Genomic DNA, 27,798 nt, shown 5'->3' on the forward strand with positions numbered 1-27,798 from the left:
TGTTATTAAACTTCAGTATCTCGGTAAACGATCACAGTGTACGCATATGAATTTGTTAAATGACTTGGATAAAACGGTTAGGATATCTCGCTAACAGTTAACGTCATCAAATGCGCAAATATATTTGTTTATCGTTTGAGTTTACAAATCAGAAAAAAATACTTTCTTATAATGCAATATATATGAACGTTTGGGCCCATTCAAAGTGGGCACGAGGAAATCGATTGTGTTTGACAGTTTCCGTCCTTCTGTTTTGAAAGTCGAACTATAAAGACATGGTAAAAGTGTGTGTCTCTTTTCTTTTGTTTATATTTTAATTACAATTACAATGTGAATGAATGTTTGAGCTTTAATAATAATTTAGGTTTTGGTTAACCGATAACAACAAAATATGCGGATAACGTATATGTGTATGAATGATATGTGTTTTTTTCAGGAAGATAACATACAGTTTCTCGATATGTATTTGTTGAATTATTTTATTATTGTGAGGTTTGTCATGTTTGATGCAGACAGAAGAATGCTTTGCCAAATACAGTAAATGTACGGAACATTATTTATGTCTTGTTTTGTTAATTAGCAAAGAGTAAGAAAATGTGTTGTATTTTATTTGAGATTTGTATAGGAGAGAGACTGGGGTACATCGTTGATATATAAGAGGTAAATGAAGAGGTCCATGAGGAATTAGTTTGGAAGCTCGCGAACGCAAAAACATCCGGAAATCGTTTATTAGTATTAATATTTATAACTAAAATCGTTCAAACAGTCAAACATGTCATAATCACAAAATACTTTTAAAACAATACATGTTTCATGCTGCTAATACATTACTCATAGGTAAATAATTGAACACATGTTTATTTCAAACAATATAAGTATTAAAACACAATCTGAACAATTCGAGGGAATGGAAGACGATTGTTTGATCGCAACACAATATTAACACTTGTTCAGGAAGCAAAAATAAACAAGCAAACAAAAATAAACAATCAATCGTTTCTTGAAATAAAGGGACCGTGAACAAATTAAAGTATAATACATAATCAAGTATGCATCAACAAAACAAAATATAACACAACGTATTTCAAGGAAAAAAAGAAACAATTAATAAAGTATTTCACCTGCATCATCTACTGACTTGTAAACACTTGACAACTTGTGAACACACGAGACAAATGAAATACGCGAAATAAATATTTAATGGGGCATAATGGGCGTGAACTGAGCTGTGGATAGTATGACCGGATGATACAGGTTTTTGAGTTGTCGTCGATGTCGGTGGCGGAAGTGTGGTGGTCTGGTACGGTGACGTCATGAGGAACCGATCCACCACGTGTATTATTGCGTTAATGGCTAAAATGTTTGGTTTGACGATCTTGGCTTCGATGTCCTCCCAACGGAGATAAAACCCTGAAAGTAGATAGCTTATAATAAACTGTATACCCGATATAACATTTCGCGCCATTGGTGCTAAAAGAAACCATATGCCTTCTTAGTTCAATCGCACCTTTTTGCACCAAGGGGGCGATTTTATATGCGTATATATAACAACCAATCGGTTTGTCCGACTTCCTTTTTTCAATTCATGAGCTTTATGTTCACAACAATTTTTTTAAGTTTTCAAATATAGATCTTTTATTATAAATGTCTTCTTAAAGTAAAATAAATATTTTTTCCAACGAATTGAAAAGAATAAAAAAAAATAAAGTAATTATGGATGTAGGTAATAAGTATGTTCTTCCAAAATGGTGGATCAATGTAATGCCATACGACGATTAATAAACCTGGCCCCTGGTGAAAATGGACACATGATATCATGTTAAGGCTTAAACGTGTTAACTAGGAAGTTATACTATAGATACTAAGGGCTGGTTAAACGAACAAGGCTTTCCAATGACGGTAACAAGGCGGTTACAGAAGTTGATTTAATTTTTGTGTGTAATTATGCATCTCGTCTAGTACATGTTTTATGCTACATAATAACGAAATTTGTTCATTGACACAAACAAACAAAAACTGCATGTATAAATAAATTTGTTTTGCCTACTAATGTGGCGCAGACGTTTTACAAACTAAATTCATGTACCATACGGAGAAAATAAAACTAATATTAAATCAATTTATCAAGGAAATCTTGTACAAGTAAAAATATTCTAAACGTTTGCATATCAGTACGTTGTGTAAATGCTTCTATATTAACGATATAAACATTGATATAAATTAGCTACAGCAATTTCTCCAATCTACGGCAATGCACAGATCTTTTTAATGCAGAATAGATTGACTAATGTCCTACAAAAGCTCATGAAATCATACAGACGACACTAACTGTCAGTTCTAGCTATCACTGTAATAGGGTCACTCAACATCAGTTTTAGCTATCACTGCGATATGGTCACTCACCTTCAGCTTTAGCAATCACTGTGATATGGTCACTCAACGTCAGTTCTAGCTATCACTGTGATATGGTCATTCACGTTCAGTTCTAGCTATCACTGTGATGTGGCCACTCACTGTCAGTTCTATCTATTAATTGTGATATGGTCATTAACCGTCAGTTCTAGCTATAACTGTGATATGGTCACTCACCGTCAGTTCTAGCTATCACTGTGATATGGACCCTTACAGTTAGTTCTAGCTATCACTGCGATATGGTCACTCATCGTCAGTTATATAACTGTGATTTGGCCACTCACCGTCAGTTCTAGCTATCACTGTGACATGACCACCCACCGTCAGTTCTAGCTATCACTGTGGTGTCGCCACTCACCGTCAGTTCTAGGTATCACTGTGATGGGGCCACTCACTGTCGGTTCTAGCTATCACTGTGATGTCGCCAATCACAGTCAGTTCTAAGTATCACTGTGACGGGGCAACTCACCGTCAGCTCTAGCTATCAATGTGATATGGTCAGTGGCTGTCAGTTCTAGCTATATGTATAGATGTGATATAAAGTCAACTCACCGTCAGTTCTAGCTACCACTGTGATATTTCTGCTACCTGCGTAAGCGCTGAAGGAGCCGTCGATGATGGTGTCGTAATCCACCTTTTGGTTGGGGACGATATGGCGGCGAACGATCTAGTCAAACAATACAACGAAAACCACATGTAAACAAATAATAGTTAGTTTAAGAGTTGTGTCCTTTATATGTACAGATGTCTTAAATGAAACACATTTATAATATTCGACAGCTTTTAATATGATGCGATGAAAAAAAACGCGTATATCGGTTTCTATTCAAATTGACAAAAGATATAGTGAATAACGATGAAATAATGTGTATGTTGGCAATAGTCAATACAAGCTCTATGAAACACGTTTAAAGTGTTATTATTGCTGTATTTCGTGAGTGAAATAATTATGTTTTCGAACTTGATTCCCGACGACATTATTACGGGCAAAAAACAACCTTGTTTACTAAAACAGCCAAATAAACATTGAACTAAGACGTCTAAATATTTTGCATAACCATGTAAAATACTGTCCTTAATTGCAATCAAAAATCTAATGTCAGGTTTAGCATCAGGTCTAGTGCTAGGTCTACCGCATGGTCTAGTGCAAGGTCCAATGTCAGGTCCAGTGTCAGATCAGGTGCTGTGTATAGTGTCAGGTCAAGTGTCAGGTCAAGTGAAAGGTCCAATGTCAGTTCAAGTGCCAAGTCAAGTGTAAGGTTCATGTAAAGTGTAAGGCCCAATGTCAGGTCAAGTGTAAGGTTCAGGTCAAGTGTCGGGTCAAGTGAAAGGTCCATTGTTTGGTCAAATGTTAGGTCTAGGGTAAGGTCAAATGTCAGGTCAAGGGTTAGGTCAAGTGTAAGTTCCAATGTCAGGTCAAGTTTCAGGTCAAGTGTAAGGTCCAATGTCAAGTCAAGTGTCAGGTTAAGTGTAAGGTTCAATGTCAGGTTCAATATCAGGTCAAGTGTCAGGTCAAGTGTCAGGTCAAATGTAAGGTCCGATGTCAGTTCAAGTGTCGGGTCCAGTGTAAGGTCCAATGTCAGGGCAAGTATCAGGTCAAGTATCAGGTCAAGTGTAAGGTACAATGTCAGGTCAAGTGTGAGGTCAAATGTAAGGTCCAATGTCAGGTCGAGTGTCAGGTCAAGTGCAAGGTCAAGGGCAGGTCAAGTGTCAGGTCCAGTGTAATGTCCAGTGTCTGGTCAAGTGTAAGGTCGAATGTCATGTCAAGTGTTAGGTCTAGTGTTTATTCTTGTGTCAAGTTAAGTGTCATATCTAGTGTCAGGTAAGGTTACGTCTTGTTTACGGTCAAGTTAGATTCAGAATAAGTAAATTATCGGCCAATAAACGCTCATACCAACTAAGTTTTCTTCGTAGCTAAGCATTTTGATGCTGTGTTATCAAAGATAATATTGCGACTGAATGGTAAGATAATTCCATATACCAAACAGTTGTGATCAACATGATCAACAGGATTTCATCTTTAATCATTTAACCATTGTTTTATTTTATTAATCACCATTATCGCACCATACTAGCAGACGATTACAGCAATTACTATCCTGCAAATCATTTTTACAATATGAGCCGCTAAATTTGACTTTCTGCTCTCTGTGGTGATCCCAGGTACGCTGGGCGCAAACGACATAAGACACATTCTCGCGTGACGCGCCTTGTATTGCGATTCACTCTTACCGCAACGCTTTTTTAGCCTAAAAGGAAAAATGATCGTGAAAAAACCTGAAGTTGGGAAAATTCGCATCGTGAAATCTTCGGTTTGGGAAATATAGGACGTCTTTATTGCTTGGTACGTTATTGCACAATCCCACCTACATAATATTGTACATGTTCTTGTTGCTGAAATGTTCAATTTTAGTGCGCAATTTATCTGTTTAATTGTTGATATTGTACTTTTGGAACGGAATTGCCATTTTATATTTTTTGTGGGGAGGGCGGAATTATTTTTGGCATTTATGAATTGTGCAAATTGTCCTCAATTGGAAAGTGCCTATTACGGGTACGTGATAAAGAAGAAAAACAAATGGCTGTACCGCCATCTTCGCCTCCTTAGTGAGGTTGGTGTTTATGTACTCCAGGTCCAGCCTACTGAGATGCTGGGGGTCAAGCGAGGAGTCCGAGGGCACGAACACCGTGTACATGGTCTTCAATGACGTCAGATCGATACCTGTGTCGCTCGTAATGAGCTTCAGCAGCTGATCGCTTCCAAGACTGTAATACAAATATAAATAAGCCTCAATTTCGGACAACGGGGCTTAATCCATGCGGTAAAACATCGTCCCAAATTAGCTTGTGCAGTCCGCATGGGATTATCAGGAAGGAACCTTTCCGCTTATATGGTATTTTTCGTTCAAAGTCTCTTCTTTGCAAGAATCAAGTTTTTGTGGAAAGTGTCGTCCCTGCAGTTCGCACGGCTAAATATGGGATGACACTTTACGCACTTTAATCCCCGTCATCCCAGAGCCGGGCGCAAACACACACACATGATATTATTTTATCATGATAGTAACGATGATGCTACCTAATGTCATCCAAATGCATGAAACGTATAAAAAGATTGGATACAGTATATTATGGATGCGGATGGTGTTAATGGGGGTGGTTATTATTATAATTAGTATAATAAAAAGTAGAAGTATTATCTAATCTCCCTGGTGAAAATTATATTTCAGCATTATGGGGATGATGTTTGTCATGATAAGCTAATTGTTTGATAATGATGGCGGTAACGATGGTGACGATAATGTCAACAATGCTTCGGTTGAATGCATGAACGATCGTTAGCTGAATATTGCTGTCAATACCTAATATCTGGTTGATGCGTCAACTCAAAATGAGCGTCATGCAGCGGGAAGTTCAGGAAGCCGTCGATGACGTAGATAATGCCGTTACTACACGCGATGCCGTCACGCACCAGGTCGAAAGACCGTCTGAGATTCGTGTAACCGATATCAACCGAAGTAATTTCTGTGAAATCGTGTGCATAGTGTAAGTTATTTATGATATAATAACTGCAAAATAAACCACAATCATCGTGAGGTGAATATCAACCGAAGAAATTTCTGCGAAAGTTATTTAAAACACAAAAAACACAGTATTCTCCATACTCATAACCTTTTTTGACTTAATAACCACAAGTGTTTATTTTCTTAATACTTCATCAAGGAAAAACAAGCAATAGTTTTACAACGACGCAACAAAAAAATCTTTTAACTAAAGTTTAAAAATATGTTTGATATCAAATTCGTGTTTAGGCTACCGTTTTAAAGTAATACATATTTACCCGTTCTATTGGTAGGGTCCACATTAACAAAGGTGAAGGTCGTATTGTAGCGATTCTCTGTGTAGAACACTCGGCTGCCAGTGAACATAGCGTCCATGTTCGCTTGATTTAACGTGATAGATGGCAGTGCGTGGCTGTTGAATAACTGAAAAAAGCAAAATATAACGTTATATTATTTTACCGATTCGCGTGTGCGTAAAGTGTCGTCCCAGATTGGACTGTGCAGTTTACAGTCAGGGATAACACTTTTTGTATTATTCGTTTAAAGGACTTCTCTGCGTTGCGAAAATCCAGTTAAGGCGGACAGTTTTTGTCCCCGATCAGCCAATGTAGACTCATTCACGGGCTTATCTCGGAAGACACTTAACGCACATGGGTTATAGAAAATCCGCTCTTGAAACTATGACAGACTGACCATCTCAATGATACGTTTGAATTTTGATTTATAATAATATGCAAGTCTGTAACGGACCTAAAGACACACAGCAGCAATAAATTTCAGTACACTGAAATTAAATAGCCAAATTTCATATTGTTACTATAAATAGTAACATAACGACGTCGCGAGCGGGCCGTTATTCGTATCTAGCGGGCACATATAAATTATTGTGCCGTGTGTTTTTGTCTAATAATGAATCATTGAAGAACGTTTTAAACTTTTTCCAAAAGTTTTAACTCTTCATTTCATGATACATGTATAAGTGACTATGCAATTACATAGCATTCACAGAATCTATACGACAACTAACCATTTAATATTAACATCGTTTTCATTGCCTTAGCTAGATTGGAAAAAATATCAACTAAACGTGTTTAGCATAAAATATTAGCACTTCTAGTATGCCTAGGTCCGACTTCTCGTTTATGTAATAAGTATTAGGTTCTGTGAAATTTGCTATTCATTTGTTATTTGGTTGGAATCGCGCGAAGGTTGATATCCGCCAAGCGATAAAAAGGTCCCGGTTTGATTCCAACTGAGGAGGTCTTCTCGAAATCGCATCAAAGACATTATGTGCTGGATGTACTCAGAAAACGGATTCGAAAGTGTCTTAGTAGGTCTTAGGCTTTCAATAAAATTGAAATGAAATATATATGTTTAAAGTAACGGCACGAAATGCTAATGTAATGTAACATACCTTTCTATCCATGTCTGGCTCCGCGCTTATGTAACTTCGGTGGAAGTTTGAGAGGCTTGCTATAAACTTGGCACTGGGAACCAGCAGAGTGAGATTCGTGTCGTGCGAGTTGGACCACGTGTAGAGGTCATCCACGTTCATTATCATGTCGTGAAAGGGCCTGAAATGATTTCAAACCATACCCCGTATTCACCAAACAACCAACTTCTAGACTTTTGACTAAGAACAAGACTTAATTTCAAAAAATAACACTTAAGTCCAAATATTAAGACTTAAGACTTAAAATAAGACTTAGGAACAAGCTTTAAGACCACGAAGAAGGAACGTTCTTAAAATAATAAGGTTCTTTAAGAGCTTAAATGTTTGGCATCCGTACATTGATGAGTTTATTAATAATTTTAGAAAAGTAATTGACAACTAAAAATGCACAATAAAATAGAAAAAGGCGCCTGAAGTATCGCGGTGGCGTGATGTCCACCTAGCGGTTGAGAGTATCTGGCAGCGATCCTAGCGCTAGGAGCGTTCTTCAAAGAAATCAAGTAATGCTCGAATAGTCATAGTCGCCTAAGGTAGTACGTATTGGTACCCTGAGCAATCTTAAGTACACTGCATAGTACCTGGGGCATGGAAAATGTGCTTAAAAGTACCCTGGCGTATGGTAGGGTGCCTTAATGCACATTTTCTTCTACGGGGTCACTACATTTTACTAAACTTAAGAGTACCTGAGTGACAACATTGTAGTTTAATTAAGAGTACCCGGGTTACTACCTTGTAGTATAATTAAGAGTATCCGTGCTACTACATTATAGTATATTAAAGAGTACCCGGGTTACTACATTGTAGTACCCGAGCCGACCAATTGAGCCCAAGAAATAATGAACCCCGTAAAAACGACTCAATACTAGTATTTTGTTCAATAAGCGATAAACTTCCGGTGCTATCGAGCTTACTAACATGGAAAACTTTAAACTAGAAATGGCGTACAAGAGGTTGTTGGTTTTCTCAATGGTTTCGGCGACGGTCCAGAAGGGAAACTGTAACAGCGTGTCCAACACGTGGATGATCCCGTTACTGCAGCGGATGTCGGACCTGATGACGCTCCCACGGACATTGCAACTGACCGCGAAAACTGAAAGATGAAGAATACAAGAACTCGTTACCAGACCATGCCGGCCATTCACGAAGCCTTAGCTCACTTATTCAGAAATTCGTTACGAAAACCTCTTACCAAAATGACGAACATATAGCTCTCTTATATAGACACTTGTTACCACCAATTTCTGGCCAAAATGACATACCTATAGCTCACTTATACAGACACCCGTTACTAAAACCACTGGCCAAAATGACGAACTTATAGCTCACTAATACAGACACTCGTTACCAACAAATACTGACCACAATGACGGACCAATTGCTCACTAATACAGACACTCGTTACGAAAAAATCTGTTCACAATGACGAACCTAAAGCTCAATAATTCTTACACTCGTTATTAAAATTGTTGGCAATAATTACGAACCTATAGCTCACTAATACAGACACTCGTCACCAACAAAAGCGGGCCACAATGACGAACCTAAAGCTCACTAATACGGTCACACGTTACGAAACATTCTGGTCACAATGACAAACCTATAGCTCACTAATACAGACACTCGTTACGAAAACTTCTGGTAAAAATGTCGAACCTATAGCTCACTAATACAGACACACGTTACGAAAAATGGTGGTCAAAATGACAAACCTATAACTCACTCAGTGAGATACTCGTTACCATCAAATGTTGGCAAAAATTAAGAATCAATAGCTTACTAATTAAGACACTCGTTACCAACAAATGCTGGACAAAATGACGAACCCATAGCTCACTAATACAGACATTCGGTACCAACAAATGCTGGACAAAATTACAAACCTATAGCTTACTAATTAAGACACTCGTTACGAAATATTCTGCACAAAATGACGAACATATAGCTCACTAATTCATGCGCTCGTTACGAAACATTCTGGCCACTTTGACGAATCTACAGCTCACTTATACAGACACTCGTTACCAACAAATGCTAGACAAAATGACGAACCTTTAACTCACTAATACAGACACTCGTTATCAACCAATGCTGGACAAAATGGCGAACCTATAGCTCACTTATACAGACTCTTGTTACCAACCAATGGTGGAGAAAAAGATGAGCATATAGCTCCTTAATACAGACGCTTGTTACCAACAAATGCTGGAAAAAAATGACGAACCTATAGCTTACTAATACAGACACTCGTTACCAACAAATGCTGGCCAAAATGACAAATATATAGCCCACTAAGTCAGACACTCGTTACAAACAATTCCGGTCGCAATGACGAACCTATAGCTCACTTAAACAGACACTCGTTATTAACAATTCTGGTCACAATGACGAACCTATAGCTCACAAATACAGACACTCGTCACGAAACATTCTGTCAACAATAACAAGCCTAATGCTCGCTAATTCAGAACCTCGTTGCGAAAAAATCAGGCCGCAATGACGTACCTATAGCTTACTAATTAAGACAATCGTTACTAAAAATTATGGCCTCAATGACGAACTTATAGCTCACTAATACAGACCCTCTTTACCAACCAATGCGTGTCAAAATGACGAACCTATAGCGCAATAATTCAGACACTCGTTACCAAACAATGCTGGACAAAATGACGAAACTATAGCTCAATAAGTCAGACACTCGTTACGATGAAATGCTGACTAAAATCAAGAACCCTTAGCTCACTAATACAGACATAATTTTAACCCGGGTAAGTTATTGGCTGTTTCAAGAGTTTCCATGATGACATTACACATGCGATTTTCTAAACTCATTTCTTTAATGAAGCTAATGAATTATGCAGCTAGTTATGTGCTTATATTTGTAATCATCAATACATTTGTGAAATTTCCATATAATCAGCAGACGTATTTTGAGAGATTATATATACCATTTACTTTATTTAAGTCCGTTTAAGAGCTTTAAGTCTTGAGTTGCTGACTAAACTCGATAAACACAAAAGTAAATATAAAGAAAATTATGTGAATTTTGGATAAAGATCAATTTTATCATCCGATACTTAGAACCATGATCATTATCCAAAACTCACATAATATTCTCTTTATCCTATTATTTCCTCCCTTTTCCCATTAATAATTATAAAAAAGTTCATTTTATGATTTTATCTTTCCGTAGTTGACAAAAATATATTCACCAATTTTTGGAAAAACCAAAATCTGATCTAGAAATAGAGATATTTTCAGCTTAAAATTATACGATCGTTGTTATACTATCGATTTTCATCTGGTACAAGGATTAGAAGTAACATGCTATTAATGTTTGTATGTTTATTCGCTATAGCTCCAACTAATGAGACACGTGTAATGTTTTACTGGTGAATAGACATATGCAATTTCGTACACATGCTATTACCTTTCTCTTGTTCACGTAGAACAAAGAGCGGATCGCCTGTCAGAGATGAAAATTTCGAGTAATCACGTAACTGCTCCAGGAAATATGAAGAGCCTAAAATAACATGTGAGCGAACGATCTGAAATAAAAAGCATAATACGGGGTTTAATGCATGTGCGTAAAGTGTCGAGCAATATTAGACTGTGAAGTCAGCGCAGGCTTATCAGGGACGATTAGCCTGTGCGGACTATTTAATTGATACATAATGCGCAAAAGTAATTACGAAGCATTGTAGATTTACATATGCATTCATATTTTTTTGCACTCATATGTTGGTTTCATTGAGATTTTTAAATAGTTTTGGAACAAAATATGGGCAGTTGACACATGCATATTTACCGCTATGTAGTCTAACTAATAAACTCAAAAATCAGTTTTCGCAAAGATATAGCAACAATATTCCATAGATCGATATAGTTATGAATGTTAGAAGTATTCGAACATGTTGCAGTAAGATGGGGTCTTGCAGCTTCTGAGCCCGATGGGTGGGTAGCAGTGTGAACGCGTCGTCACTGGGAACGAACATGGTGAACGTTTTACTCGTGTCCTGAAGGATTTGTTTCAGAGACGGAATGACATCGATAATTCCCGCCATAACCCTTAAGAAAAACAAACAAACGTTGTTAAATACTTCTGTTCTTAAAAAATAAAACGTGTTAATACTTTTCGAAACTTTAAGTAACCTCGCAATTCAGTAAATAACAAAGAACTCACACTTTTAGTTTTAAGACAATGTCATATTAATAACGCCCCTATTAAGGATATCATAATTGATTAACGCAACATTTCAGCTTCTTCACTAAAGAAACGCTACCGAAATGACTCATAACAGTATCATTTTGGTACAATATACAATGTACAATAGCCTCATTGACGTAATGATCACATGATCATGAATACGTAACCCGTCAATATACAATGTAAAATAGCCTCATTGACGTAATGATCATACGATCATGAAAACGTTACCCGTCAATATAAAATGTACAATAGCCTCACTGACGTAATGATCACATGATAATGAATACGTAACCCGTAAATATACAATGTACAATAGCCTCACTAAATTTAAAGTACAAACCATATCTAATTTACTTTGTTTATCGCCCACCAAATAGCCCTCAATCTTGGATTGCCTCATTTGATTTACAATTAAATAAAGCAGACATGGGAGATTGTAATTTGCATTCGACAGGGGATTTTAATTTTCAATGTTTAAGCCAAAACGTATTTAACAATAAGAAATGGGAAAAACTTATCACTGATTTTAATTTAAAACAACGTGTGTCTTTTCCAACAAGAGTTACTGAGCGCTCATCATCTATATTAGACCATTTGTATTCAAAATATGACAACATTAATGAGGTTATCACACCAAAAATATGCATAAGTGACCATTACCCAGTAGTTTTCACATTAAGCCTCTAAGGTAAAATCGTGTAGACAGACGATCATAAAATTACTAAGTACAGATGTTTTAACAAATTTAATAAAATATATTTTCAAAATGACTTCTCGAATCTTATTAAAAAGACTGAATTTACTGAACACGATTTCAACTCTCTAAAAACATATCTAGATGCTAAGCTAGATTCTTAGCATTTCTCTGTTCAGTTTATTACTAGTACTTCATTAGAAGTTGGTACTTTAATTGATCAATTACATTCAAACAAATCTGCTGGGGCTGATGGTATCGGGCCCTGCATTATTAAACTCTGCAAAGAATTCATAATACGACCAATCACTGCTCTTATAAATAACTGTATATCACATGGAACCTTTCCAGACATGCTTAAAATTGCAAACGTTACACCTTTGTACAAGTGGGGATCGGTAGAAGATCCTAATAATTATAGACCAATATCACTTTTACCTACTATATCTAAAATATTTGAAAAGCATATAGCTAAACAATTGCATATATATCTAGAATCTACAGGTCTATTAAACAAAACTCAGTCGGGTTTTCGCAAATATCATTCTTGTCAAACAGCATTGATTAAAATAGTTGATTCATGGCTTAAACAAATAGATAATGGAAATCTGGTAGGTACAATTTTAGTGGATTTAAAAAAAGCATTTGATCTTGTCGACCATAGGGTTCTTTAATACAAATTAAAACTATCATTTTAATGATAGGTCATGCGACCTATTTTCTTCATATGTCCACAATCGATTTTAGTATATCAAAGCAGAAAACACTTCCTCTACTTGTAAAAGCATCATTGCTGGTGTTCCCCAAGGATCTATTTTGGGACCTATCCTAATTCTTTATTATGTTAATGATCTTTATTAAATCTTACATGTAATTCTGCAATGTTTGCGGATGATACACTGTGGGAACAAATATTCAAACAGTTCAAACTAATCTACAAACAAATCTTTCCATTGCAAACGAATGGTGCAAAACTAATAACATGATTATTAATCCACTAAAAACTACTTGTATGGTATTAGGGTCGAAACGGAAAGCTCAACAATTAACGAATCTAAAACTTAAAATTTCAGATACGGTGATCAAAACAGTAAATTGTCAAAAACTTATTGGCCTTTATATTGACAATACTTTATCCTAGAAACTACACATTAACAGCGTTTGTTAAAAAATGTCGTCTCGAATGTTTCTTCTGCAAAAAATAAAACCATATTTAACCCTTGACATGCGTAAACTCTTCTATAATGGTTATATGTCACCTATATCCGATTTCGTTACATAGAGTTCAGCAGCCAAAACGGAAATTAATAGAATAGTAAAAACAATACAAAAGCGTTGTATTGCACATAGTGTAAATAAAAAGTACAACACCAATTCACCAATTCAAAAACCCTATTTAAAGATCTATAATGGTTGACTTTCAAACGGCGTAAACACTATTTCACGTCAGTTTTTGTATTTAGATCATTTCACAATCAAACCCCAACATACATACGTGACCTTTTAACACCTTCACAAAATAATCATTTTAACTTGCGATCTTGCGAAAAGAGGGATTTAAGGCTAATGCGAATACCAGAATAAAAAAAATTCAAACGATCGTTTGAATTTTCTAGCACAAATATTTGGAATTTATTACCGCAATCTATACGTCAACCAAACAATTAAATGACATTTAAGAAAAAAATAAAAGCTTATCTTTCTACCACACCTAATGAAATAAACTGAACATGCTTCATGTTATTTTTTAGTAAATAACCTTAATTTGATGTGTAAATACTGTTCTTGCATAAATGGTAATTGTAGTTTTATAAATGCCATTTGTTTTAAATTATGATATATATCATTGTACGTGTACATGCATATGAATATTTATGTTTTGTTCTTATTGCTCAAGATGAAATATGATGTATTTGTTGTAAATTGAATTATGTTATAAGACCTTGTTGATATAAGAAATGTATTATATAAATTGCATATTATGTAATTTCATCTGATGTATTTTTTAACAAGTAAATCTTCTTTAAATAAAGGTTTTGTTATTATTATTATTATTAACTGACGTTATGATCACACGATCATGAATACGTAACCCGTCAATATACAATGTACAATAGCCTCACTGACGTAATGATCACACAATCATGAAAACGTAACCCGTCAAAATGCAATGTACACTAGCCTCACTGACTTTATGATCACATGATCATGACTACGTAACCAGTGTGCTTTTAAAATGGATTGCTTGACAGCATATTTGTTCGTAGAATAACGAAAACATTGTAGTCACAATTACTAGTATTGTTTTCAACATAATTAGCGTACCCAAGTCCGGGTTGCACCGCCATTTCGTTCACAATGTTCCTGGTCGGAAGGTGCAGAAGGTTATCTGTGATATGTAAGACGCCATTAGAACACCAGATGTCCTCGATAACTACATCAGCTCGAATCCGACTTCCGATTATGAACAAACCTGGAAGGGCAATTGCAAACCAGTCAACGATTGAAAGTGACAAATAAGTTCATAGAAGTTCAAAGCCTTTGTCAATGTTAATGACACATTCAATAGCCATAATTTCAATGTCATTTTTAATTAAGATTCTTTCAATGCTATTGTCGTTTATAATATTAATTATATTACCAATAGTCAAAATTTCAATTGCATGCTCAATAGCCATACTTTCAATGTCATTGTCAATAGCCATAATTAAAAAAAGTCATTGTCAATAGCCATAATTTCAATGGCATATTCGATAGCCGAAATTTCAATGGCATGCTCAATAGCCATAATTTCAATGGCATACTCAATAGCCATAATTTCAATGGCATGCTCAATAGCCATAATTTCAATTATATTGCCAATAGCCATAATTTCAATTGTATTGTAAATAGCCATACTTTCAATGCCACTGTCAATTGCTATAATACCAATGCTATTGTTAATAGCAATAATTTCAATGACATGCTGAATAGCCATAGTTTCAAATGCATGCTCAGTTATATCAGTTATTTCATTGACATGGGCAATAGCCATAATTTCAATGACCTTCTTCATAGCTATAACTTCAATTCCATTGTCAATAGCCATACTTTCAATGCCAGTGTCAATAGTTATAATATAAATGATGTTGCCAATCCCCATAAGTTAAATTGCATGATCAATAGCCATGAAAATGTTCAATGGCATGCTCAATAGCCATAATTTCCATGACGTGGTCAATAGCAAAATTTCAATTGCCACAAGTTCAATACCATCGGCAATAGATATAATTTCAATGACATTCCCAATAACCAACGTGTGCGTAAGTCATTATCATCCAATAAGTAAACCCTATATTGTACAAACCTTAATTTGACATGAACGATACATTTAGTCAAATACATCTAAAGGTTTGCTTCTATCACAACATAGGCTAAATAGATGATTCTTGCAAACTGTATAGATTGGAAATCTTTATTGTCTAAAACTGATACCGTTTATCGAATAACACAGGTTTTCAAAATAAAGCCATTTGACTTTATAACACTCATGTAAAGTGTGTTTAATATGCAATGACCTAAATCATTTACAATTATATACCAGCTCAAATTCATGGTATATCTGAGTATTGAACTACTATTTTCTTATTTTGCTATGTCTAAGACAATACCTGTCTCGGTTGGATGCAGTGTGATAGTTTTGCCCGCTAACGTAGGTACCTCCATCTCGCCCGTTATTTGGGTGGAGCTCAGGATAACCCCGGGTGCAATCGATCCATGCAGCGCCTAAATCAGAGAAAATACATTTAAAACTGTAGTAGGGTTAGGTATAAGGTACGGAATCCGGAAAGTGTCATCTATAATCTCGCCCTTCTTTCATCAAGGGCGAAACTATTTTAAAAGTACAAATATTGTGCGTCGCTCCGACTATCGCGCAAAATATTGAGTATCGCTTCGTGTTTCTAATGTTGCGGTCTGAAATTAGACCGCGATACACGAGATTCGGATTATATGGGCGATATTCGAATAATAAAATATCATGCGTCGCTTCGCGTTTCGTGCGTCGCCCTTTGAACGCGAGACACGTCACACGAAGCGATACACGACAGTTGAGGCGACGCACGATATATTGCACGACAGTCGCGGCGAAGCACGATACTTTGCGCGACAGTCGCGGCGACGCCCTTGTGTAGGTAGCCCAAAAGGCGAAATATCGTGCTCAATATATCGTGCGTCGCCGCGACTGTCGCGCAAACTATCGTGCGTCGCCGCGACTGTCGCGAACAATATCGTGCATCGCCGCGACTGTCGCGAAAAATATCGTGTATCACTTCGTGTGTCTAGTGTCGTCCTCGTTGAAAGAAGGGCGAGATTATAGATGACACTATTCGGATTCCGTACAAAGGAGAGCTTATACTGCCTTGCTATATGAGCCAGCTTTTATAGCGATGTGATAGAGTGTCTAACTGATTAAGAACCTGGGGTTCCCGGGTTCAATCCCCATGGTCAAGATTTTTCTGGCTGGGTAACAACATGATGATACTTTTTATATCGTCTCATATTGTGTCTTCAATACACATGTTTGTTGCAATGTGGTCAACTTCAATAAAATTGATGCATCGTATTTAATGCATCTTTTGCCATTGTTAAACACCATATTGAAAATAAGCAATACAGAAATGTACTTAATTAACTTAAATTATTAAAGCAAAACAAAAGAAGTAAACGTACACGATTCGAAAACATGACACTGTTGTATAATTATAATCGCTTGTAAAGAGTTTGACTTGTTAGCAAAATGTAAACACACAGTTTAACTTCATCCTTAAATTACGCGTGTTCACACAGAAAGCTTAATGCATTATTGTCCAGTGGAATACAATACTCAAACAATACAATATCTATGCGCATTTACGTCGAGTATCAAATTGTAGTTGGACGTAAATTGTTCGAACGTGTCGCTAGGGATTTTGTTCAAGGCAGCGTCGCTAATCAGGAACACCGTCATGGGTCCATTTCTTGTAGCGCTCAATGTCGCCATTAGGTCCTGGTTCTTGCTAATCAATTGCTTCATTTTGCTATAACAACACAGTCAGTATTCTTTATTTTATCGAAGCAATAGACATAAAGTGATTAAATCTCAATATCTAGTTCACTTACAGTAGTTTGTATGCTTAGCTTCGAAGGTAAAGAATCTGAAACTGCAGCAACAGGAATAAAAACATATCAACACGTAAGTTCCTTTATTTAAGGCAAGTAACCGATTTCAAAACTACCTGACACAGCAAATAAATGTTTTTGACACGGGACAAAAACAAGCCACATACACACATACACGTGAATAAAACTGAAGTCATCGCTTTGGAACGGACAATGTAAACCATAAGAAGTTTCACACGTTTTTATGCGGCTCACAATTTCAGAACACGTAGAGATATTCTCTTTATTGGATCTTACAGCACACAAACACAACACAAGTTAATAGCGCTCGATTGATCATTGTAGGCTCGAGCACTAATTATAAATACCCCGGGTACTCTTAAGTATACAACAATGTACATCGGGTACGAAAAATATACTTAAATGTATCCGGCCTATATTAGACTGTACCCGAGTTTTATTCCCGTCAATAATCCGATGTTAAACATTACTCCAAAAAACATTCATCAACATGCTTTTTTCAGTATAAGTTTCAATAATGTAGAGGCCATTTTGCAGAATATTGACATAAACATGAACATAATACCAACACAAAAATAGCCGACAACGACTTATTTAGTGTTTGTATTCTCGGGAACTGTTAAGCATATTTTCCGTACCAGTGGAACATTGTAGTATACTTAAGAGCACTCTGGGTACTTGTAAGTAGTACCCGAGCCGACAATGACAAATCGAGCGTAAATAGCGTACACATTAACGCAGTTAAGAAAGCGATGTACAACACTGGAAACATGAAACATGCTTACAGCGCATACAACCAAATTGGTGCACAAAGGTACCATGTGACATTGAAATAAGAAGGCAAATGGTACCTGTTTGCACCAATAGGGAGATACTTTTTCGCAAATAAAGCACTGACCTCAGCTGGTTGATGCCTATGATTGCGTCCCAGATGGTGAAGTCACGCTGGAAGAGAACACTGTTGACGAGATGTATGACGCCGTTGGTGCAGCCGATATCCGGAGTGGTCACCTTGGCACGGACACCACCGCCTTCCACGTATACGACTGAAGGAGTAGAGGAGAATATGGTTTTAGTGTAAACCTATGTTTAGCTCCATTGCATCATAAGACGTAGGCTTACTGAAACGCTCTCTATTAAGTTCCTGGATAAATGTAGTTGGTGACTTTGGGGGAGGACTAAATAATGCTTATAAAGTGGAGATCGAACCCATGACTTCCGGGTATATTAGTATATAAATAATCAAGTCCTTCAAGCTATAATTATTTCATGTAGATAGGAAATGCATAACTATAATACGTGATAACAGTTTAATTACAATCAAATCTATTTTAAAATACGTGTCTCTCAACCGTAACTGTTTTTGCGACTGGTGTTTTTTCCTTCAGTCTATGATAATAAAATGTACAGTTCGGTACGAAATTAAATGGTGGGTCTTGTATTATAAGCAATTAAAATACCAACTCTTTATACATAAAGATATGTAAAAATATGTGTACATATTCATTTATGATCAAAATGCAAATAATCGTTTCGTTTATTGCTTATTATCATACATAAACAGTAAAAACCAGTGAGAGATCGCAACAACAACCGAGCTTAATGCATGTGCCTTAAGTGTCGTCCCAGATTAGCCTTGCAGTCCGCACAGGCTTATCTATGAAAACAACTTCCCTATTAATTGGATTTTTTTTAAAGAAGAGACATTGTTTAAAAGATAAAGTACATACTAGCGGAAAGTGTCGTCCCTGATTAGCCTGTGCGACTGCGCGGGCTAACCCCTGACAATACTTTACGCAGGTGCATTAGGTCCTTTTTCGCAGGAAAAGGCTCATCCGTATACCATTTTGAATCTTCTTCACGGTCAATATTGCGCCGTCTGCGGTCGAGAATGTTTCCCCGTCTTGGAAAGAATCGATGGCCCGCTCTGCATACATAATAAGGTGGTCCTGGAATAACTAAACAAAAAACACATGCCGATAATTTAACGTGTTTTGGTGTGATCAATTAATAGTCAGTTAATAATATGTGATCAAATAATAGTCAGTTAATAATATGTGATCAAATAATAGTCAGTTAATAATATGTGATCAGATAATAGTCAGTTAATAATATGTGATCAGATAATAGTCAGTTAATAATATGTGATCAGATAATAGTCAGTTAATAGTATTGGTGTGATCAAATAATAGTCAGTTAATAATATGTCATTAATAATTATATACTCTGGACATGAAACGTTTCTTACATATTTTGAAGTGCATTTTAAATTATAGTTTATAATTTGCTTAAATACATTTTAAAAATTCAAATTAACTTGAACCTAACTATAAACGTAGAACTAAATCTCTCAGATACACCAATCATTTATTAAAAAGCACTTGAAAGACCGTCGGGAAGTAATATACAATTCAATTTAATATTTGAACTTGTTCCGTCAAACATTTTAATGCATTGACATGAATGTTGAATGTTCTTTTTGTGTACAAATGTAAAGTGTGAATTATTAGTTGATACAACGATTTCCTAACCCATTTATGCCTAGTGGACTAACCCATCCTTCTAAATTAGGGATGTCTAGTATATTTATTTCTATATTTAGAATATTTCTTACAAAAATTCCTTTAAGCAAACATCGCATACCCTGATGAGACGCCGCATCATGCGGCGTCTCATCTAGGTCTTCGCTGTTTGCCAAGGCCTTGTTTCTAGACGCTAGGCATACATGGGTTGAGTGAGTGAAAAGTAATTCGCAATCATGAACGCATATATATCCACAATAATTCATATTAAAATGAACGGTTTTGTGCGTAACTTTTATGAAGACATATTTTTTCTATTTGTCAATATAACCTAACACTACTCACCCGAGAAACGTGAGTTCCATTATTGTCTATTGAATGTTGTTTATGTTGGGGCAGCTTTGCAAAGGCGTCGTCTGTTGGAAGGAACAACGTCATTTTGCGTGTTTTATCCGTGAGTTCGGTCACGATTTCCGCGTCTAGACCGTGAAGATTGCCTTGTATAAAACTGCAATATAAATTGCCTTGTATAAAACTGCAATTTGTATTGCTTTAGCATAAATGATTGTGGAGCGAGTTCTGTTTTAATAATCGTTTATGAACAGTTATTTTTCAAGATGGTTTAAAAGCGCAACGCGAAACATGCGTTTCGTATGATAAACATAATCATAAAAATTGGTTGTTTCAAAGATTTTGAAGATAGCATATATTTATTGCCGCGTTTTCCATCGTACACGTTATATACTGAATGTTATAACAAGTTACTCTGCATCGATATTAACGAACGTTTATGGTACCCGGCATTCTCGTAGCATGATGATACGCAGTTCGCATACACCAGCTTGTTTGCTTATCCTCGGGTTTGGAAAACTGGACTTAATGCATGTGCGTAAAGAATCGTCCTTAATTAGCCTGTGCAATTCGGAACGGCTACTCAGGGACCACACACCTCACTTTAGTTAGTCCCGGTTCATTAGTGGCAAGTGCCCTCTCTGATTAATCTAGAACGACTCTTTATGATTATGCATTTAGCCAAATTTTCCCAGAACGATATTCTTGCTAAACAAACCCGGTTACTTTACACATGTTCACAATAATTGCAATGTGCGCTTCAAGTTAATACAAAACCAGACCCGATTATACATTATATGAAGATAGGTCACACACTACCTTATCTTTTGCTGATGCTCGATCGTCTGCCGCAAGTTTCTGTACACAAAGAAAAGCAGATCGTCGATAACGTGGATGACCCCGTTTTGTACCGGGATGTTCGGCTGCACAACACGAGCTCGAACCTTATTGTTCGACACGTACACTGCAACAATTCAAGGATGAAATTATTTAAACTTAAAACAGTTTGTGAGATTGCCTGGTTTGTCCCCCTTTGATCATATACGTTCAATTTAGACAACTGAATATTCCCAATCTGGTTTAAATGTTTATTAAAATCAGTTGGATTAACTATAAAGGCACTGGCTTTGATATAAAAAAAAACATGTGTGTCTTAAATACGTAAAGCGTCGGTCCAGATTAGCCTGTGAAATACGAATACAAGAAAGGTACAATAAAAGCAAACGCTCATCTTGGGCGACGCCCATTTATTTAAACATATATACAGTCATTTTTGCTTGCGTTTTAAATTTCTAAAGAGCGAAACAGGAGTCTTCAAAACGTATTTAATATAAACTCTGTTGGTGTTTTGCGTCTGTTTGTTTACTTATTTAAAGCTTATACCATCGGATCCAACGCGGTAAAACTTCAGTATGCCCGCCTTTGCTGGGTAGTTGGGAATGGTTCCCATCCTGGGGATATACACCGTTTCGTCCTCGATCGTGTGGGCCCAAAATACCTACAAACAAAGCACTTGAGTATCGCTCTGGGAAAATGGGGCTTATTGCATGTGCGTAAAGTGTCTTCTCCGGCAAGCCTGTGGAGTCCGCATAGGCTTATCAGGGACGACACATTCCGAATGTATTATATTTTTCGTTTTTAAAAAGTATTTAATAATAAAAATCGTTTTATACTACTGCTCATTGTGTAAACGTGTTTTCTTTGCGAAAAACCAATTTAAATGGAAAGTATCGTCCCAGATTAGTCGGTCCCGATTGCGCATGATAATGTTAGACGCAATTACGCAAATGCATAAAGCCATTTTTGCCAGGACGATGTGCAATTAATAATGCGTTTTACACCAGTAATTCTTCACATTCTTGCCAACCTTTCTACCGATGTATTTACCCATTTATGCCTAGTGGATTCTCCCATCCTTCTAAATTGGATCAATTTATTTCCAAAATTAGGGATGTCTAGTATATTTATTTTTGTATTTAGAATATTTCTTACAGAAATTCCTTTAAGCAAATAGCGTAGACCCTGATGAGACACCGCATCATGCGGCGTCTCATCAGGGTCTACGCTTTTTGCCAATGCTTTTGATAGACGCTAGGCATAAATGGGTTAAGTTAAATTGTTCAATCATTGCGTAAAACAAACGTAATGAATGTTTGTTACAAAACTGTTGGTTTCTTCAACAGGAACGCAAAAGACACATTGATAAATACGAAAAAAAAAGTTTGTGTTTTAAATTGTGTCTTGATTATAGTTCCAAATGATTGTCGTCCTGTGCGCACGTTTGTTTAACAAAAGTCTTCATGATTTGGTGTATAAGCATACGAACTGGTCGTGCATATTCAGTGTAATTTGCTCAATAAACCATCAGTTTCTAATAATATTCTCTAAAGTAACATTAGGCCGAATGTAATCAATACAATCAGAAATAAAATTGATAAAATACCAGAGCCTACCTACGATTGCCTTGACAAAAGCTCGATGAGTCATTGTCGGTTCGGGTACTACTTAAATGTATCGTGGTACTCTTAAGAATACTTAAATGTACCCGGGGTACGGAAAATATATAAAAAGGTACCCGGGATTTCTAACGATAGGGTAGATGTCGGACTTTGTTGTAAAACTAATTATGTTCATATTTATGTCAATATTTTATACAATTGAATCGATGTTAAACAAACTCATACTCAAAAAAGAATGTTGAATTTGTTTACACAAATAGAATTTTGCTTCGTATCCGTAGCACATTTTGCGACATCAGATTTTTGGCGGGAATAAAACTCGGGTACAGTCTTAACTGGTCGGGTACGTCTGAGTATATTATCCGTACCCGGGGTACATTTAAGCAGTATCCGAGCCGACAATGGCTAATCGATCGTGACAAAAAAAGTGCGAATAAACCAGCCCACAACCAAAGATTTCTTACCGATTTCAGCAAAGCCGTATCATTAAACAAAATATCCTTGCCAAAGTCCGACATTATGTTTATGTTGGAGTCATTAGGAGCAAACACGGTGAAGCGATTCGTTGAAGAGTTCGTTGCAGACTTTAGTTGCAGGTCGATGATAGATGCCAACCTTATTGATCTGGAACATAAACCACAAGTCCAGTACATAATTTATTTATACAATAACGAAGCACACACTATAAAATTGACATAGATAAATCCATTGCCACCAGAGTATACAAAAGATTGTTTTAAGCACCACAGTTATAAATATTAAGTCTATGATAGAGAACATAAAGACCAAGTCATTGTTAGATGACAACGTAATATAGCTGGACTATGAATACCCAATTCTTAAATATGACGTTAAGGTGTAGGATGCATTATGTGAGTTTCAAATATGCAGATATAATATATTTTTTGTCCCTTATTGTGTTTAAATTTGAAAATAAAAAATACTCATACCCAGTTACAAACAATGCTGTTCCGTTTAATGTCAAAATCGTTATTTCGTACAAAATAACGGTTGATCTTGTTCGTGATTTTTAAAAAGTTCTTAATATGTCACCTTTATTATAATCGTCAGATTTTTAGGGATAAGTGGCGTTCCAAAACTCTAACATATTCCGATATACGTCTATTACAGTAGTATACCATAGTTATATGTATTTATAAGTTATGTATAACATTCGTATGTCTAACATATTCCGCGATACGTCTTTTACAGGAGTATCACATAGTTATATGTATTTATAAGTTATGTATAACATTCGTGTGTCTAACATATTCCGTGATACGTCTTTTACAGGAGTATCACACAGTTATATGTATTTATAAGTTATGTATAACATTCGTATGTCTAACATATTCCGAGATACGTCGTTTACAGGAGTATCAAATAGTTATATGTATTTATAAGTTATGTATAACATTCGTATGTCTAACATATTCCGAGATACGTCTGTTACAGGAGTATCACAAAGTTATATGTTTTATAAGTTATGTATAACATTCGTATGTCTAACATATTCCGAGATACGTCTTTTACAGGAGTATACCATAGTTATATGTATTTATAAGTTATGTATAACATTTGTATGTCTAACATATTCCGAGATACGTCTTTTACAGGAGTATCACATAGTTATATGTATTTATAAATTATGTATAACATTCGTATGTCTAACATATTCCGAGATACGTCTTTTACAGCAGTATCACATAGTTATATGTATCTATAAGTTATGTATAACATTCGTATGTCTAACATTTTCCGAGATACGTCTATTGCAGGAGAATCACATAGTTATGTATTCACTTATAAGTTATGTATAATATTCGTATGTCTAACATACTCCGAGATACGTCTATTACATGAGTATCACATAGTTATGTATTCATTTATAAGTTATGTATAATATTCGTATGTCTAACATACTCCGAGATACGTCTATTACATGAGTATCACATAGTTATGTATTCACTTATAAGTTATGTATAATATTCGTATGTCTAACATACTCCGAGATACGTCTATTACATGAGTATCACATAGTTATGTATTCATTTATAAGTTATGTATAATATTCGTATGTCTAACATACTCCGAGATACGTCTATTACATGAGTATCACATAGTTATGTATTCACTTATAAGTTATGTATAATATTCGTATGTCTAACATACTCCGAGATACGTCTATTACATGAGTATCACATAGTTATGTATTCACTTATAAGTTATGTATAATATTCGTGTGTCTAGCATACTCCGAGATACGTCTATTGCAGGAGAATCACATAGCTAAGTATTCACTTATAAGTTATGTATAATATTCGTTTGTATTTTGCATATGAAAAAACAAGTGTAAGTATTTCTAATATAAATACTGAAAATACAACATGTGACCGTATTTCTCTTGCATGTTAATTCCCGAGTTCGAGTGGAGAAATATTTGTAAGCGTGTTTCGCTAAAACACAACGCTTTTATGCCATTCACTAAAAGGCAAACATCAATTTGCATATGGTCTTTAATCTGTAAACAAACAGTATTGTTTAATTTTAAATAAACTAAAAAAACTATTAAATTTTTATCGCAACAAATGTTCCTCGATACGGAGCATTGTGATGCAGTTGATAAACCTGTATCTATTGAATGTCTGAAAAACATGTGAAATTACACACAATAAAGAACCCAATCTTAAAATCTCATTTGTTTTCCGCAATTGTGTACTTAAGCAAAAACTCAAATGTGTCTTTTATGTCCTGAAAGGTGCTTTCAGACACTGGTAATATCGTTTTTATTGCCCTTCGTCTCGTACGAGAAAGCGTTGCTAAACATCTTATTGCAACCAAGGGGGATAATCGTGTTAAAACATTTGATAATGAAAACCAAAGCAATCATTCCTGACATCAAGACGTTTGAGCAGCGGTGCTTAAAAGAATGTGTAAATCTGGCGTTTCAGATACTCGTAAGTTAATGGCGGCGTCCAATTTCCAAATTTCAGACACTTTTACAGATCCATTTGTAAATTTGTCCGATTTGCCAACGATAATCAAGTTTGTTGCGGAGTGTGTTTGTGTATTTACATTTGCGATAACGCTGTTATTTAGGGGCTAGACCATCACTTGATTTGAATTATTACAGTATGTAATTGTAAATGAAACCTTAATTTAAAATTCGTTTAGATATTATTTTATCAGCGATTTAATTCATAGGTTAATTAAGCTATACATATATTACACCAGCCTAATGCTGTATGTTGATAAAGCTATACATATATTTCACCAGCCTAGCGCTGTATGTTGATTAAGCTATACATATATTACACCAGCCTAGCGCTGTATGTTGATTAAGTTATACATATATTACACCAGTCTAGCGCTGTATGTTGATTAAGCTATACATATATTACACCAGCCTAGCGCTGTATGTTGATTTATTACACCAGCCTAGCGCTGTATGTTGATTAAGCTATACATATATTACACCAGCCTAGCGCTGTATGTTGATTTATTAAGCTATACAATAATATTACACCAGCCTAGCGCTGTATGTTGATTTATTACACCAGCCTAGCGCTGTTTGTTGATTTATTAAGCTATACATATATTACACCAGCCTAGCGCTGTATGTTGATTTATTAAGCTATACATATATTACACCAGCCTAGCGCTGTATGTTGATTTATTACACCAGCCTAGCGCTGTATGTTGATTTATTAAGCTATACATATATTACACCAGCCTAGCGCTGTATGTTGATTTATTACACCAGCCTAGTGCTGTATGTTGATTTATTAAGCTATACATATATTACATCAGCCTAGCGCTGTATGTTGATTGATTACACCAGCCTAGCGCTGTATGTTGATTTATTAGAGAGCTATACATATATTACACCAGCCTAGCGCTGTATGTTGATTTATTACACCAGCCTAGCGCTGTATGTTGATTTATTAGAGAGCTATACATATATTACACCAGCCTAACGCTGTATGTTGATTTATTACACCAGCCTAGCGCTGTATGTTGATTTATTTGAGAAATACATAAAAAACAAAAGCACGCGTAATGCCATATTTAATATATTAAGTAAATAAATCAGGATACCCGAATAATTATCATGAAAATGTCAATATAGTATTAGGATACCTTCGGCATAACACAAAATCCAAAATTAAATGTTCATCATTTTTACTATATCATGCATCGATAGCCCTTAGACGTTTTAGTAAACATTTGATACACATTTTTACACAACAAATATGAATTGCATTTGAAATTTCTTCTAATCCTAACGAACCACAATTTATGCAATTTTAAAATTTGTACAATTTTTACATTTTTTTTACATATTTTACGTTTTTTTTTAATTTTAATTATCACAATTTTAATCTTTAGTGAATCACAATTTATTTCAAATGCATACATTTCGAAAGCAATTTAATCTTTAATGAATCCCAATTTATAATAATCTTCTTTAAAATCAATGGAAATAACTGGCAAATATGAATTGCATTTGAAATGTCGTGTAATCTTTACAGAAAATGCATGTTCTTACTGGAATGAAAACCTCTGTATGTCCGGATGTTCCAGGTAATCTGCGACCGTCTTGTTGGACTGTATTGGTATCAGGAACCTGTCAACTAGGTGAACTATTCCATTGCTAGCCAGAATGTCTGCGGTCAGAATCCAGGCTCCGTTGACGGTGTGTACCTATATCATAGGACATGCACGAGTGTGTACCTATATCATAGGACATGAACGAGTGTGCAACTATATCATAGGACATATACTGTACTCGTTACCTGCACTAATTACATTTGAGCCTCGCTCTGGGAAAACGGGGCCTAATACAGTGACGTAAAGTGCCGTCCGCACAGGGACGACACTATCCGCCTTCAAGGTATTTTTCGTTTAACGTCGAATATCAATATTAGGCGGAAAGTGTCGTCCCTGATAAGCCTGTGCTGTTTTCACAGGTTGATATGG

General features: G+C 35.8%; 1 protein-coding gene across 12 annotated transcripts in view; it reads right to left on the reverse strand.

Annotated features, from left to right (window-relative positions):
• Positions 1 to 712: 712 nt before the first annotated feature.
• Positions 713 to 27,798, reverse strand: part of LOC127860548 (uncharacterized) — a 109,099-nt gene continuing 82,013 nt past the window's right edge. For all 12 annotated transcript variants that reach the window (XM_052398668.1, XM_052398665.1, XM_052398670.1 and 9 more), the window contains 19 exons: positions 27,368 to 27,522; positions 23,283 to 23,442; positions 21,743 to 21,857; positions 21,179 to 21,323; positions 20,354 to 20,516; positions 19,330 to 19,444; positions 18,385 to 18,532; positions 17,221 to 17,383; positions 15,977 to 16,091; positions 14,652 to 14,799; positions 11,334 to 11,490; positions 10,853 to 10,970; positions 8,371 to 8,515; positions 7,387 to 7,546; positions 6,251 to 6,395; positions 5,772 to 5,934; positions 5,001 to 5,178; positions 2,965 to 3,079; positions 713 to 1,410 (listed from right to left, as the gene is read on the reverse strand). In XM_052398668.1, coding sequence (XP_052254628.1) covers positions 1,127 to 1,410; positions 2,965 to 3,079; positions 5,001 to 5,178; positions 5,772 to 5,934; positions 6,251 to 6,395; positions 7,387 to 7,546; positions 8,371 to 8,515; positions 10,853 to 10,970; positions 11,334 to 11,490; positions 14,652 to 14,799; positions 15,977 to 16,091; positions 17,221 to 17,383; positions 18,385 to 18,532; positions 19,330 to 19,444; positions 20,354 to 20,516; positions 21,179 to 21,323; positions 21,743 to 21,857; positions 23,283 to 23,442; positions 27,368 to 27,522 — 2,892 coding nt within the window. In that variant the 3' untranslated portion in view covers positions 713 to 1,126. The remainder of the gene's footprint in view (positions 1,411 to 2,964; positions 3,080 to 5,000; positions 5,179 to 5,771; positions 5,935 to 6,250; positions 6,396 to 7,386; positions 7,547 to 8,370; positions 8,516 to 10,852; positions 10,971 to 11,333; positions 11,491 to 14,651; positions 14,800 to 15,976; positions 16,092 to 17,220; positions 17,384 to 18,384; positions 18,533 to 19,329; positions 19,445 to 20,353; positions 20,517 to 21,178; positions 21,324 to 21,742; positions 21,858 to 23,282; positions 23,443 to 27,367; positions 27,523 to 27,798) is intronic.

Source organism: Dreissena polymorpha, chromosome 15 (genome assembly GCF_020536995.1).
Source record: "Dreissena polymorpha isolate Duluth1 chromosome 15, UMN_Dpol_1.0, whole genome shotgun sequence".
Lineage (NCBI taxonomy): Eukaryota > Metazoa > Mollusca > Bivalvia > Myida > Dreissenidae > Dreissena > Dreissena polymorpha.